Source organism: Aptenodytes forsteri, unplaced genomic scaffold (assembly GCF_000699145.1).
Source record: "Aptenodytes forsteri isolate BGI_AS27 unplaced genomic scaffold, ASM69914v1 Scaffold2, whole genome shotgun sequence".
NCBI classification, from domain to species: domain Eukaryota; kingdom Metazoa; phylum Chordata; class Aves; order Sphenisciformes; family Spheniscidae; genus Aptenodytes; species Aptenodytes forsteri.
The window spans coordinates 18,654,463-18,668,076 of NW_008795695.1; the positions used below are offsets into that span (position 1 = coordinate 18,654,463).

Sequence of the window (13,614 nt, forward strand, 5' to 3'; positions counted from 1 at the left end):
CCAATCTAAACCTCCCCTGGCGCAACTTGAGGCCATTTCCTCTTGTCCTATTGCTTGTCACTTGGGAGAAGAGACCGACACCCACCTCGCTACAACCTCCTTTCAGGTAGTTGTAGAGAGCGATGAGGTCTCCCCTCAGCCTCCTTTTCTCCAGGCTAAACAACCCCAGTTCCCTCAGCCGCTCCTCATCAGACTTGTTCTCCAGACCCTTCACCAGCCTCGTTGCCCTTCTCTGGACACGCTCCAGCACCTCGACGTCCTTCTTGTAGTGAGGGGCCCAAAACTGAACACAGTATTCGAGGTGAGGCCTCACCAGTGCCGAGTACAGGGGCACAATCACTTCCCTAAAGGCTTTTAACCTTTTATCCTATTTGTGAGGTGAGAAATGGCATAGTGACGAATACACTGAGAATACATATTCTTCTTAACATTTAGTGTCTGAACTTACCTCCTGTATTATAGGAGTGGTACCAGTTGGCACTCACTGGAAGGCATGATGACTGGATTTAAAACTGCTTTGCATCTCTAGCCACTGGCTGTTTGCTGAAGGCAAATGGTGTGAATGAACATACTCTGCAATAACCTCTAGATTTTCATTTGCCTTAGCCTTAAGTGATTTACTTACGTATGAAAAATGCAGTGGATCTATCAGAATTTCTGCAAAGCATTCCATGTTACAGTTCAGGAATTACTGCTCAAGCTGGGGAAAGTATGGTTTATAAACCATACCTTACCAGTGGTAAGATGGATAGTTGGCTAAAGAAGGAGAACTGTGAGGCTAAGAAGATGATACTAGTGAAGTTTCTGAAGGAGATTTACACTTGGGATCAATCTAGTATTTTCTTTGATGCCTTGGGGTGTGTTACAGAAACGTGCTGGTCATAATGTTGATGAGGCTAAACTGAGTAGTATCACAAGTGTAGAGGGAGGTCCAGAATATCATTCAGAAAGGAAATAAAATTATTCAATGACTGAACTAAAAAAATAGGAAGGGAAAAATATTTATTAGGACAAATAAATTGTTGAATTAGGAGATGAGAACAGGACTATTTATCAAGTAATGGCTCATCAGCTACAAATATACAGGAGGAAGACGGACAGCAGGGAATTGGTATATCACAGAGTAATTCTGCCAATGGGCATTGTATAGTGCAAAGTTGTTCTTTGTCATGGTCTAGGCAACAAAGAGCTACAGGCTGAGGAACACCACTGGTGAGCTGGGCATTTCAGCCCAGCTGTGGAAATGCAGTAGTTCAGTAATGTGGTTCTTGGATCAAAGTTGTATCATTCCCTGCCAGCTCAATGTGTAGGCAAGTGGTCTTATGTCTGCCCAAGACACGCAGTGGTGACATGCCCAGTGTGGTTTTGTTTGGGGAGGGAAGGAAAAAACAAATGAGCAAAGGAAATTGTGAGGCAGTTTCTATGTGTTGAAAGAATTAAGTCCTGAAACCTAGTCATGGTAGCAGTAACATAGTAGCGGTTTCAAGATGAAATTCATTCCATTTAGAGAAAAGATTATACACCGTGATGGCCACATGACAGCAGGGTACTTCACAACTTGTGTTCCTATGTGAACTTGTACATTCAAGTTGTTTGTATAATATGTGGAAGGTGGGTGCATGCAGATTGCTTTACTGTCATCATCTTACCGTGGCAGTGTGTAAAAAAAGGCAAAATTATGAGTTTAAAATATAACATTGTATTTCACTAGATGATGTTGGCTGTGAGAACCACAATATGCCTTTATAAGGTATACTGTGCAGATGGAAGGTTATGGTCAGTCAGCCCTTCGATTATTAATAAAAATTGCATTTGGTTTTATTGTGAAATATAAGCAAAGTAACGCTTGCTGTTACTTAGTGGTTTCCAGAAGGTATTTGATTAGATAGGGGGCTTGTAGTAGGACTTGAGTGTCATGTTCTGCTGGGTATTTGGATTAGAAATTCCATGCATGGAAAAAGAAAAACAAAATGCAACTGAGTTGTGAAATGCCTTAAAGATGAGGTTTATTGTGTATTTAATACAGAAAAGGAAGGGAAAGCTAGAACAAGGACTCATTTTTGAACAAGTACATGTGGTGATCTCAGCAAGAGAGTTTTGAATGGGAGTCTGAAGTGGACATATGGCTTAGTATGATCCAGAAAATCAATTTGTGGGGGACTTTCATGAAAATTTGAATGGCATGGATTAAAAATGTAAAGATGGTTTTTCAAACATGCTCTGGAGTAAGAAGAGACTGTATTTGAACTCAGCTGACGTGCTTGCCTGTAGAGAGAGGGCAGAGAGAGCAGTAAAAGATAGTATCTCTCTTGTGGAATAGCAGAAGGAAAGACTAATTGGAAAACTAAACGATGAGTGCTGCATAAAGAATAAATCCTCTGCCGCAGATTGAATTTTTAGGTGGGGAGCAAGCTAACGTGCATGTTGAAGTAAGGTAATTATTTAGAGTAGTTGTCTCAAGTGATTTGGTTTTAGTGTCTTCTATGGATTTATTTTAACAAATTCTACATGCACTCAACTTTATTGGGTCAGAAAGGTAATATTGCATTACTTTTTTATGTCAAAAGTGTTGTTGTACTTAGATTTAAAGACTGTATTGATCCTTTGATATCAATCTAGAGTTAATATAGTTTGTAACTGCAGCTGTGCTCAGAAAGAAGATGTCCAATTATCATAGTGGAGTGATTAAATGCCATATTCTACCTGTATTTCCTGGTTTTATACGAGCTGAACATAAGAGAGAGAATATTTTTTTCCCAAGGTAATTGAAAAATGTCTTTACGTTAAGGATATTTATGTGCTGCAAAAAGCTACTTAGAATTAACTTTCATGTCTTTTAATCCTTTTCTGTCCTCTCTTTATAGCCCTTTTTTGGGCAGGAGACTTTGTTTGTGGAATTATATTTATCTCCAGAAGAAACTGCAAGTGACGGAGCAATCCGTTATCTCAGATCAGTTCTGTCAAGATGCTGTCTGCTGTGGCTAATACTTACCACCATCTGATGAATCTCTGGGCCATGGGATGTGTTCCTGATTATTTTGTTGTACTATCAAAACTGTCCCAAATTCTCCCATTCCTCTTCCAGGAAGGATGTTGCAGAGGCAGGGGCTTAGTCCTTTTGTTTAAGAAATGAAGAAATGATCACTGGTAAACGTTTTGCTCTGTCAATTTCCATCCTGTATCAGGCTAATACCAGGCTATTCTTCAGAAAGTTGGTCTCTGTGGTCCTACTTACCTGCAGCTTGAGAATGGAGCCAACAACAGAAGTAATACAATTTTGCCTGCAGTCAAGGGAGATTGGTACTGAGGGACTGGTAAACTTGTCTTTGTTGTTATCAGATGTCTGATGTCCTGTGGTCTTCTGCAGTTTACTACTGCTTTGTGCCAGTGCTATAAAACATCTTAGTTGCCACAGTAGCTGACAGCAGCGAGAGCGCCAGCTTTAGCTATAGATTTAAGTACGGGGAAAGAAGTAGTCATTACTTGTGTACTTTGCCTATAAGGTTGCTGACCACGAGGAGAGTGGGGAATGGAGAGCATGTTGGCAGCAGGGAGTGGCAACACTTTCCCTAACCTGGGCTGCTAATTTTGGGGGACTGGTTCGTACAGTGCTTACTGAGTTTGAAGAACCAAAGGTGGAGAGGGTGGCAGTCCCATATAGTTGAGAACCTATAGGCTGACCAAATTCTGTCTTGACTGTTAAAACAGGTTCCCTTGTTTCTCATTTCTCAGCCTGTGTTGCTGACAAGCCCTGAACCAGATACTTGTGTGAAACAGAGGGTGGTACAGCATTACTACTCTGTCTTTTTGAAAAAAGTATACACTGGATTTGGGGGCTTCCCTGTAGCTCAGCAATCCTCAAGTGACATAACAGTTTTTAAGCAGCTGCTCTAATTTAACTAACCTAATGTATTCCTCACTGTGGACTTCAAGAACCCTACTTTGCCCTAGAGACTACTTTGGTAGAACTTCCATCACTGATTGTTCTTACATGAGGCAGAGGCGTGGCAATCATCATTAGATCTTGAATATAGATAATTTATATACAGAATGATATTAGGAAGATCTATGAATTTGTTAGTTTTTGTGTTGTAATCCAGTCCATTAGCTTTAAAAGTGGGTGTTCCCTACTTTAAGATGTGTCGAACAGTCCTAAGTCATAGTTGCGAAAACATGCTTTCATGATTCTCCTGCTGAAATCAGTGGGATTAGATACGCAGTTAGTGCTTGCACCTTGTTGAATACACAGTATTCCAGTTTTATGTGGGAATACTGGATTTCATAGTTTTGCTGTCTCCTAGTCTTAAAATTTCATGAGAACATTTATTAAACGTGCAGTTATTATATGCAGAATAGAGGATAACATTGTATTTCAAGAATTACAGTTGATTTAATGTCATGTAGGATCAGAAATAAAGCTAAGGTAGGAAGCTCTTAACTGGCAGTGCAGTTCGATTTTGGGGATTAGAATCTGGTACCAGCACAGAGATTGCCTGAACCATCTGGGAATTTTCTTTTGTCTTCCACCTCTGAACTTACAATGCTGTATAAAATGAAGATTTCTGCACCTTTCATTACTTCACAATCATATTTTTTCTCCTTTAATGAGTGTTCAAATAATATTATTGGGAATTGCTTTATCGACATTATTCCTAAGGTTTTATAATTTGAATATAGTATATTGGGCTGGGATTAAGACAGTGTGCGATTCTTCTTTCTTCTGCTTTCATTATTTATTACTCAGTCTTTCACACCGTGTTGTTAAATGGAGTCACAAAAATCACAATGGAGAAGGAAGAAAAGGGAGGCATAGATACTAGATCTAACACGGGACTCTTGTATTCAGTTTTCATTTCTGTATGTGTAGATTTCTGTAGCACCTGATTTTACCTTACATCCTTGTATTGTAGTTCTTTTATATATGGAGTATATTGTTATAAAAGAATTAAATCCTCCAAAGATATAATTGTCATTCAAGTTCTTGTTTTTAGTAGATTTTCAATTGTATGTAAATGATACAACCTATATTTGCAAAGCAAACTGAAAGATACAGCTGATTCTTTTTTCCTAGGTCTTTCTGTTCTATTGCTTTCATTGTATTCCTGCAAAAGGAAAATCAGTTATAAACTAGATATAAATATAAGAACATATAGTGCAATAAAGAAATGCAATCAAGAATTCAGTTTAGCACAACTGAGAAAAAAAAATTGTCTCAAGCCTCTTGTTTCAAAAACTACATTAGATACTGAATCACAGTTTGATTTTTCTACACATCAGCAATTTATATATCTGCATACAGTAACCTTCATTTTGAACTGCTACCTTCTGTATAGGAAACAAAAATTAAGATCAGTTTTTAAGGAGTTGATGAGAGAATCCAGACTGTGAGAAAAAAGGCTGTACAGTAAAAACTAGTTAAATAGTGTATGCAGAGAGTTGGAAATCTTAATTTGCAGTTTCTAAAGTTTTAGCTGTAGGAAAATTATAATCTACTGTTGATTAGTAGTTACGTTCTGCAATAAATTTGAGTCGATTTGAAGAGACTCTTGTCTAATGGTCAAATTTCCTGCTTGAATATCCTGCGTAGTATCATCAGCACAAGCTGGAACAGAAATCTTACAGGTATGAAAGCTGCATTTGGTGAGCCAGGTAGGCCTTACATCCTCAGCTGAGCCAACAGGACCTGTGATACACTTTCTTCACTGTGAGAGCCACTTGTTTCATGTCTTCCAAAAACATCAGCTTGTAAAATTAGAGTCCTTTTTGTGAAAATTGTTGCATCTGTTCAGCTGTCAAATCACGGCCTTCAAAATGAAAAAGTATTTCTATGTTTCCAAATTTTAGAGTGAATAGTTTTATGAGCTATCTAATGAAATATGGGAGGTTTAAAACTGTCTTTTGCTGAGAGAAATTACTGCTTATTCACTTGTTTAAACAACCAGTTAAACATGTTTATTGTCAATGCTATTTTCAGAAACTTTGTGGAAATGAAATGTCTTATTGCACTTCTCTGTCTCTCAGGTTTGACTCGGATACAACAGAGCTCCACAGCTGGATGACCCGCTCAGAAGCAGTGCTTCAGAGTCCCGAGTTTGCAATATATCGAAAGGAAGGCAATCTCTCAGATCTCAGAGAAAGAGTCAATGTAGGAGAAAGTACTCGTATATATGTCTGTTAGTTTGTATTAGCTTGTCAAAGTGCTTTCAAAGTCCAAGTTTAAACAAGTTCAAATGTAGACTGACAAGCATTGATTGTCCATATGTACAAGAGAAATTTAGAAGTGCTCGCTATTTCTGTAAATTTCAGATTTTGGCACCAAAATTGCTACACAGGCTGTCTGAATACAGAGATCTTTTTTTTTTGTTCATACATACTCATATTTAATTAATATATTCTAGATTCATGAAAGTCTTCAGTAAAGTTGAATCAAAGCCTATATATTACGTCTTAAATATGCACCATCATTCTATACTAACAGCTTAATTTGACATTATACGTGCATAAATTGAAGGATGTGAAAAGTGTCATCTTTTAGTGTATGCTAAAGAAAATCTGTACTAATTCTTTTTACAGTGCTGTAAAATATATATGAAAATCACCAGTCTCCACTTTTTTTTTTTTTTTTTTTTCTCTTTGTAGTGGTGCCATGCCACCAAAACCGGTTCTTTTCTACTTTTGGCAAAATGAATGAGTCTGCACTGCTTAAGGAGTAGCTGTGTTTGTGTATATGTTTCACACACTCTGAATTTAGCCCTTGAAAACTAAACTATTACAAATTTTCTTCCATATTTAATTTTTGTATATAGATACAAAAATGCCTGTCTTTTCTGAGTAAGAGAAAGGGGAGTTCTTTTTATAATTAGCTCTTATAGTATCATAGTATATCATGAAACTTCATTAAAATATATGGTGATACATACTCCTAGAACACAAACAGATGGAGCAAAGTTACTGTACTGAAGTTAGTTTTGCTGCTGTTTTTTCTCACTTTCTGCTTGTCCGTGATAAATCAGCTATGATAAGATTGAGGAACACTGAATTTCGTGACTGTAAAAATACATTTTAAAATTTCATGTTAAATCAAAACTTTCTTGCAAATAATTTTAATTTAACTGTTAATGTTGTCATAATATTACTGCTAGTAACTATCCATTAGAATGTAATATCCTGAATTTAGTTCATGGCACCAATCATGTTATGTGAAATGTACATAAATATATATACATGAGTTCAAATGCTTCCATACAGGGGTAATGGGATTCATATAATACAGAAATAGATACACAGTTAATTTTCTGAGTGCCTCAATCTTCATTGTAGGTAAAATTAAAAAAGAAGCAAAGGGGAATAATAATAAAAAAAGAAAATGCTCCTGTCTCCCCTTCATATATTCTCATTTTGAAGAACACAACAATTTCAAGGATGACAAATTAGCTTGTCTTGACCTACATAGTATGCTGGATACCTGCACTGTCAGGTTTCCCTAACCAATATGATGTTCCACCTCATACTGTCAGTTTCTAAGACTTTATAAAAGCATTAAAGGATCCAGGAGCCATGGTCCACCTTCCTCCTCCTTTCTTTTCTTTACTTCTGAGGAGGTGGTGATCACTGCAAGGAAGGGGGTGGAGGTAGGTGAACCACAGACCCTCCTCTGGTCCCAGCTGGAGTTCCCAGCAGCTCTTGCCTTGCCTTTGTTGGTGCTGAGGAAGAATGTTGGGGCTGAGAGGCCACTACCTACCACATTTGTTCACACCTCATTTAGGTTGGTGAAAACTTACATAATACTGGAGGAAGAGGGAAGGAGGGAAAAGAGGTGTGGAATTTGTCCAGTGCCTGGGCATTGTAAGTTTGAATTCAAGACACTGCAGATAGCAGGAGATATTTCAGATGTTTCTTTGACCTCCTTGGAAATTGAATAACTGGATGGTTAAGAAACCAATTTCCAGGTTCTTTACTGAAAAGTAGTGCAGAAAAAGGATCTGTTTTGTATCAAGAGGGTCTGAGACAAACCAGTAACTCTAAATAGAAATAAGAGAAATGAACATGTATCCTTCATTAACATTGAAAATTTTTTTAAAGACCAAGACTGGTTTTGATTTCACAGAGTATCACTGCTTTTAAAATGAACATTTTATTGAGAAAATCAAGTTACATGTAGAAGTTTCTACAAGTTTTAAGGGAGAAAACATTCTGATTACATGTATTAATTTGATAGAGAGAACTCTGAAAGATGGCACTTTACAAGTACTACATGGATTCTGTGTTGAACGGTTTTCACTTAATGGAGGAAGTCTTTGTACACGCTTTTCAAAAAAGCAAAAAAACCCAGGTTTTAAAATGCCAGGTTTTAAAGCTTTTGTCCTGACCTGACTTTTCCTGGTCTGGTCTCTGTCTCCATCCATAAACCTAGTAGCCAAAGCAGGAAGTACTATCCAGTTCATTGATTTGACCAGTTTCATTGTTGCTTGTTTCTAATTCCCTCAAAATGAGCCTCAAATCAATGGAAAATAAGATAGTGTGGGGTTTAATATATTATAATCTCTAGTTAAGTTGTAGAATAGGTATAAAAAAAGATGAAATGCCACAAAGGAAAACATATGTTAATGATAATTGAAAAAGATTGTATTGTAGTGACATACGTAGTCATACCCCTGTGTTGTACTTATACATGCATGCATGCGATCATGTACACATGCATGCAGAAGTCCCATCTTGCCCTTACTGGCTATCATTTAGTTTTCTCCCTATATGACAATATATATATATTGGTGTAGCACAGAACACCTGCGCTTGGCTGATGTCAGACCTACCATTTATTGCCCACCACGGTAGGTGCTGAGTCCTAGGGCTTTTTCCTAATGACTTTCTTTTCTGCTGTTCTTTTGAGGACAGGCTACTAGTTGGATGATTTTTTTTTCTTGTTGCAGCAGCTTGCTCCTACTCATCATTTTTCTTGGTTGAGGGGTCACTTCCATGTGATATAGTGGAAGTGCATCTGCTGTGTGATGGAGGGATGCAGGCTTCAGAAACCACAGCCACAAGGAAAGCACTTTTGCCATCATTGATGATTCATCAAGTTCAAAAGCCTGCTCCCATCCCAGCTCAGAAGAGGCCTGGGGGAGACGGAGCCAAGAGCAGGCTGTATGAAATGCACTGACTGTGTTTGCTAAGCCAGCTGCTCTTCAGATACTGGCAGGAAATTAGCCTTTGGCAAATGTATTACGTAGATTGAATACATTAGACATGCACAAAAAGTCCACTCCTATGTCTGGGAGAAGCAAAAATATTTATAGCCCTTCCCCGCTACAAAAGAAAGATATTTGTCTTACCTGGCCAGAGAGACTGGATGCCATAAGTATAGAAGTTTCATTGTGGAACAACCATACTACTCCCCAATAATGAAGACGTCCAAACATTAATGCCTTAAACATCGTTACGCTGCATCACACTGTTAACATTTTCCAGTTAGTACGTATATTTTATTAAATACAGACTTAACAATGACTCAGGCCTTTTTTGTTTTTCTTAAGCCATAATGAGCTTTCAATATTGCAGGTTCAAATATATGAAGGTTCAGGTGCAAAAAATTAAAACTTGATAGATAGAAAATCGTGCTTAATAATAAGTCAGATTTGAGACTATACACCAATAAACTGGGAATAAAACTCCTTGGAAGAAGTTTTGGTTACCCAAGAAGCAGCACCTAGAAATTCAGAATCAAAGGTAAACATATAAGGAACAGATGTAAGGGAAAATGTCAGATATCCTAGACAATTAAATTTGTTCTTTTGGCATCCTCAAAAGCCCTATTCTCATTTGTTCGGGTTTTTTTAGTGACCTTTTTCAGACATGCTTTGTTTGGCCTGGATATTTGAAAGCTGAATCACTGTCAGAGCCAGTGATGATAATGTTGCCATCTCCTGCCCTCGGGGGTAATTGGTCAGAGTCACAGGAGGCCAGGGAATACTGCTACCGTGCATCCTTTCACAGAGCTTTCAAAGTAGGATGTTGATTTGATATGAATAACATCCAAATTCCTCAGATCATCAGTGTTTTCTAGGTTGTGAAGTCATTAACTGCCAGTTAAAATCTCGGGGTTAAATAAAATGCTCAGCGTTGTGAAAATAGCCTCTTCACCTTCGGCTGGCATTTAGCTAAAGATGAATTTTTAGTGTTATTCAATGAGTTAAAACTAGGCTATTATACATTTGCATTGCTAGTTATAAAGTATATATAGTCCAAAAGAGAGTTAATCCCCGATTGGATGAAAGCCTGTAAAGGTAACTTTTTTTTCTCATATTGGTATATTTTTTTCTGAAAAAATCTTTTATAGAAAACAAAAGAGTGGAAAAAGGGAAAGTTATATATTTGGAAATATTTTGAAGTGACTTTGCAGCTACCACAATTGTTCATCAAAAAAAGTGTTGATTACAACGTACAGACTCTAAGAGTTTCAAAATTTCACAAACCTCTTCAAACTTATCCCAGCCTACTTGTGTCACGAATGAACCTGAATTTAGAGTCTTACCCCTTTTAGTAAAGGAAAAAATGAACAAAACAGAGCCAGAGAGATAAATAAGAGGTGTTACCGGACTCCTACTCCCTTCGTTTCTAGACACTTTACATGTGCCCATGGAAATCCTTCTTCCGAGGGACTTAAAAATCCAAGATGCCGTTTGCAGGTTCGGCAAACAATGGCAGTGTGTACAGAGTAATGGCAGGACCATGTGATTAGTACTATGAAGTAACTAGGGTGGATTTCCTCCTTTCTCCCCAGATCAGGTAATTTGTCTTTGTATGAGGACCAAGAGGACAGTCTTTTCTCCTTTGGCTAGCATTGTGCTTTCTGTGTGTAAGCATGTCTTCCTGTAACCAGTGTTGGAGCTTCATTTTTATAATATGTGCTAATTACACAAAAATAAATGGAGAAAAGTAATTGACAGAAAGTTTGATATGTACCAAATTTTCATGTTTATTTTTAAGGGCTTTTCCTATAGTGCTTGTATTTTCTATCAGGACCTGGAAACTTATTTTTCAGGAGAGAGGTGGACATTTATCCACATGTTTCTGGGCACCGTGTATTATTGGACACTGAAGGGTTCACTGCCACAGCCTTCAGTGTCATATCATTTTTATATTTCAAAAAGCTAATTTGTAGTATATTTTAGGGGTTTTTTATGATTCGTTTGTGCTCACTACAGTCGCACTCATGACAATTACACATCTGGCATTACAGACGGAGTAAAATTATTTTCAGTGTATTTTCGAGTTTTTAGGATTCCTTTGAGTTCTCTGTAGTTACGCTCCTGCTAATTATACCTGGCATTATAGACAGAGTAGTATTAATTAAGACTCTTTAAGAAATTTTGGAAGTCTGCAGACTCATTGGGATTAAACTTCGTAATCTTTCAGTGATAATTTAGGTATCTATTAAAGATACGTTTACAAAATCCAGAATATTTCCATCCTTAATTCTTCTCTAAATATCCTTTCTTTATATATGTTATTTATGCAAAATTGTTTTATTGAAAGTGTTTGATAGAAGCTTTGGCGTATTACTAGAAAGCCTGCTGTTTAATCATTTCTATATACACAAATGAACGGAGTTATAAGTAGGCTATGGAAATGTGTGAATTTAACTGAAAATCTCTCTTTAAAGTTCTGAGTGTCTCCTCACCTAGGAAAGTCTTCCAGGGAGCTGCTGCTTATTAAACTGAAGATGTTTTAAGCATCACACTTTAAAAGTTATTTTAAGAGAGTTTATTCAAAGGTGTTTATATTACTTCCTCCTAAGCATAGCAATCTATTTGAAAAATAACATCTTCAAATGTAAGTGTATAATATTATTCTACTAAATGCATTCTTAGACACCTAAGAAACCTACTTGAGGTTTCTTTCCAGTTGTAAGGAGCCTTTTCACCTGAAGAGCCAAGTCACACAGAATACACCTTTACTGTGGAAATAAATAAAGTGAGCAGGAAGCCTAGTGGGGTCAGCCAGACTGAGGAGCCATAGCCAGGGTTGTGTGTTACCTTCCCATACACGTCATGTAGGATTTGCAGTGGCATATCCTTTTGTATGTGTGTATCTGCTGCAATAAAGTGAGGGACTCTGATTTATGAGAGACTGTGTTGGTCAGGATCTCTGGGAGGCATATAGTCTGTTTTATTTTTGCTATCAAACTTGGCTGTGGCCCTATGCTTTTCCTTTGGGCTTCTGATTTAGAGCTTCTAAATTACACCTAAATTATACAACTAAATTAGTTTAAAATCAATAGAATGACTTCATGATGTTAATTATGAGACAGCATTGAGGGGCTGTCAGATCTAAAATGATTTTACTTTCCATCTGTATTGCTACCAATCCAAAATGAAATGAGAAACTTAGATTCCTACTATATCCTGAAACTTCAGCAGCTAACCTTTACTAGCCATTACCAGCTAGCCTGACTGCTAGCCTGAACATGGGTGAGAAATGTTTGAGTGCAGGAAGGTGAATTGAGAGTATTAGATAAAACACATAACTAGAAGCCTGTGTTAATTCTGCAGTTAATTCTCACCCTTGTTAGTAGTTCATGTATGGATGTCTGCTATATATGTTCATATATATGTTAGATATCTACTTTAAGATGCATTTTACAGGGGTTTTTTTTGCCATCCAAAAAGTAAAGTAAGCAATCAAATGGTATATTGGTTCAATACTGTAGTGTGTTATAAAACCCTGTGATTTGGTTATCATGCTCAATTCTTGCTGTTATCAATAGGAGCCACATGAGAAATGAGCAAATCTATTCCTCCACAAGGAATTCCTGTTGAACATATATTTTTATTCTGAAATATTGGGCTTTGAATAGCTCTTAATTTGTATGTCTTTTATTTGTCTGTAAAATACTGACGTGTATCATTTGTCAACTCTGTTATGTTCTGATTCTCAGTTTATGTATTTGACTTTATGACTGACTCCCTTCGTGATGGTATCTGGTACTTGCTGCTTTCATTGCAAATTGAGAGGCTGGCAGGGCAATATGACAGGTTAAATGGTCTCGAGAAATCAGAAGACATCCCTGAGATTAATTACTTTCTTCTTCAAAATCCCTCTGTTGAAATACTCACCTTTCCTGTCATGCTGCAGGCCATCCAGCGAGAAAAGCCTGAGAAGTACAGAAAACTGCAAGATGCCAGCAGATCAGCTGAGGCCCTGGTGGAACAGATGGTGAATGGTAATTACATGGGAGTTGATTTAGATAATCTTCTTAGGGATTTGATAAATGCACAGGTTCATATTTATCACAAGAATTATATTAGCAAATACTGTCTAAATGGAACAGTAAAGTAATACTACCTTATTTTTCTTTTATTATTTCTGAATGTTAAATCTGTTAATTAGAAAAGAGAAAAAAATCTTACCACTTTAGTACCATGAAAAGAAATGTGTGTAAAACGTGCTCACAGTAATGAACTGTATATTAACAATCTGTTCTGCACAGAGACTTAAGTTGTAATCTTATTTTCTGAGTATGCTAAGCTTTTGAAGGTACATTAACTCATCTGAGTTAGAAAGCTCTGAAGGCATTACTCTGAACAGTTTGAAAAAAGTGCTTTCTGACATATA

The 13,614-nt window shown here is 37.1% G+C and overlaps 1 protein-coding gene across 1 annotated transcript in view; it reads left to right on the forward strand.

Moving 5' to 3' along the window:
- The window catches only part of DMD (dystrophin), a 1,230,427-nt gene that overhangs the window by 395,120 nt on the left and 821,693 nt on the right, over positions 1–13,614 (forward strand). The window contains exons 18-19 of the mRNA XM_009283051.2: positions 6,022–6,145; positions 13,135–13,222. Of these exons, the coding sequence (XP_009281326.1) occupies positions 6,022–6,145; positions 13,135–13,222 (212 nt within the window). The remainder of the gene's footprint in view (positions 1–6,021; positions 6,146–13,134; positions 13,223–13,614) is intronic.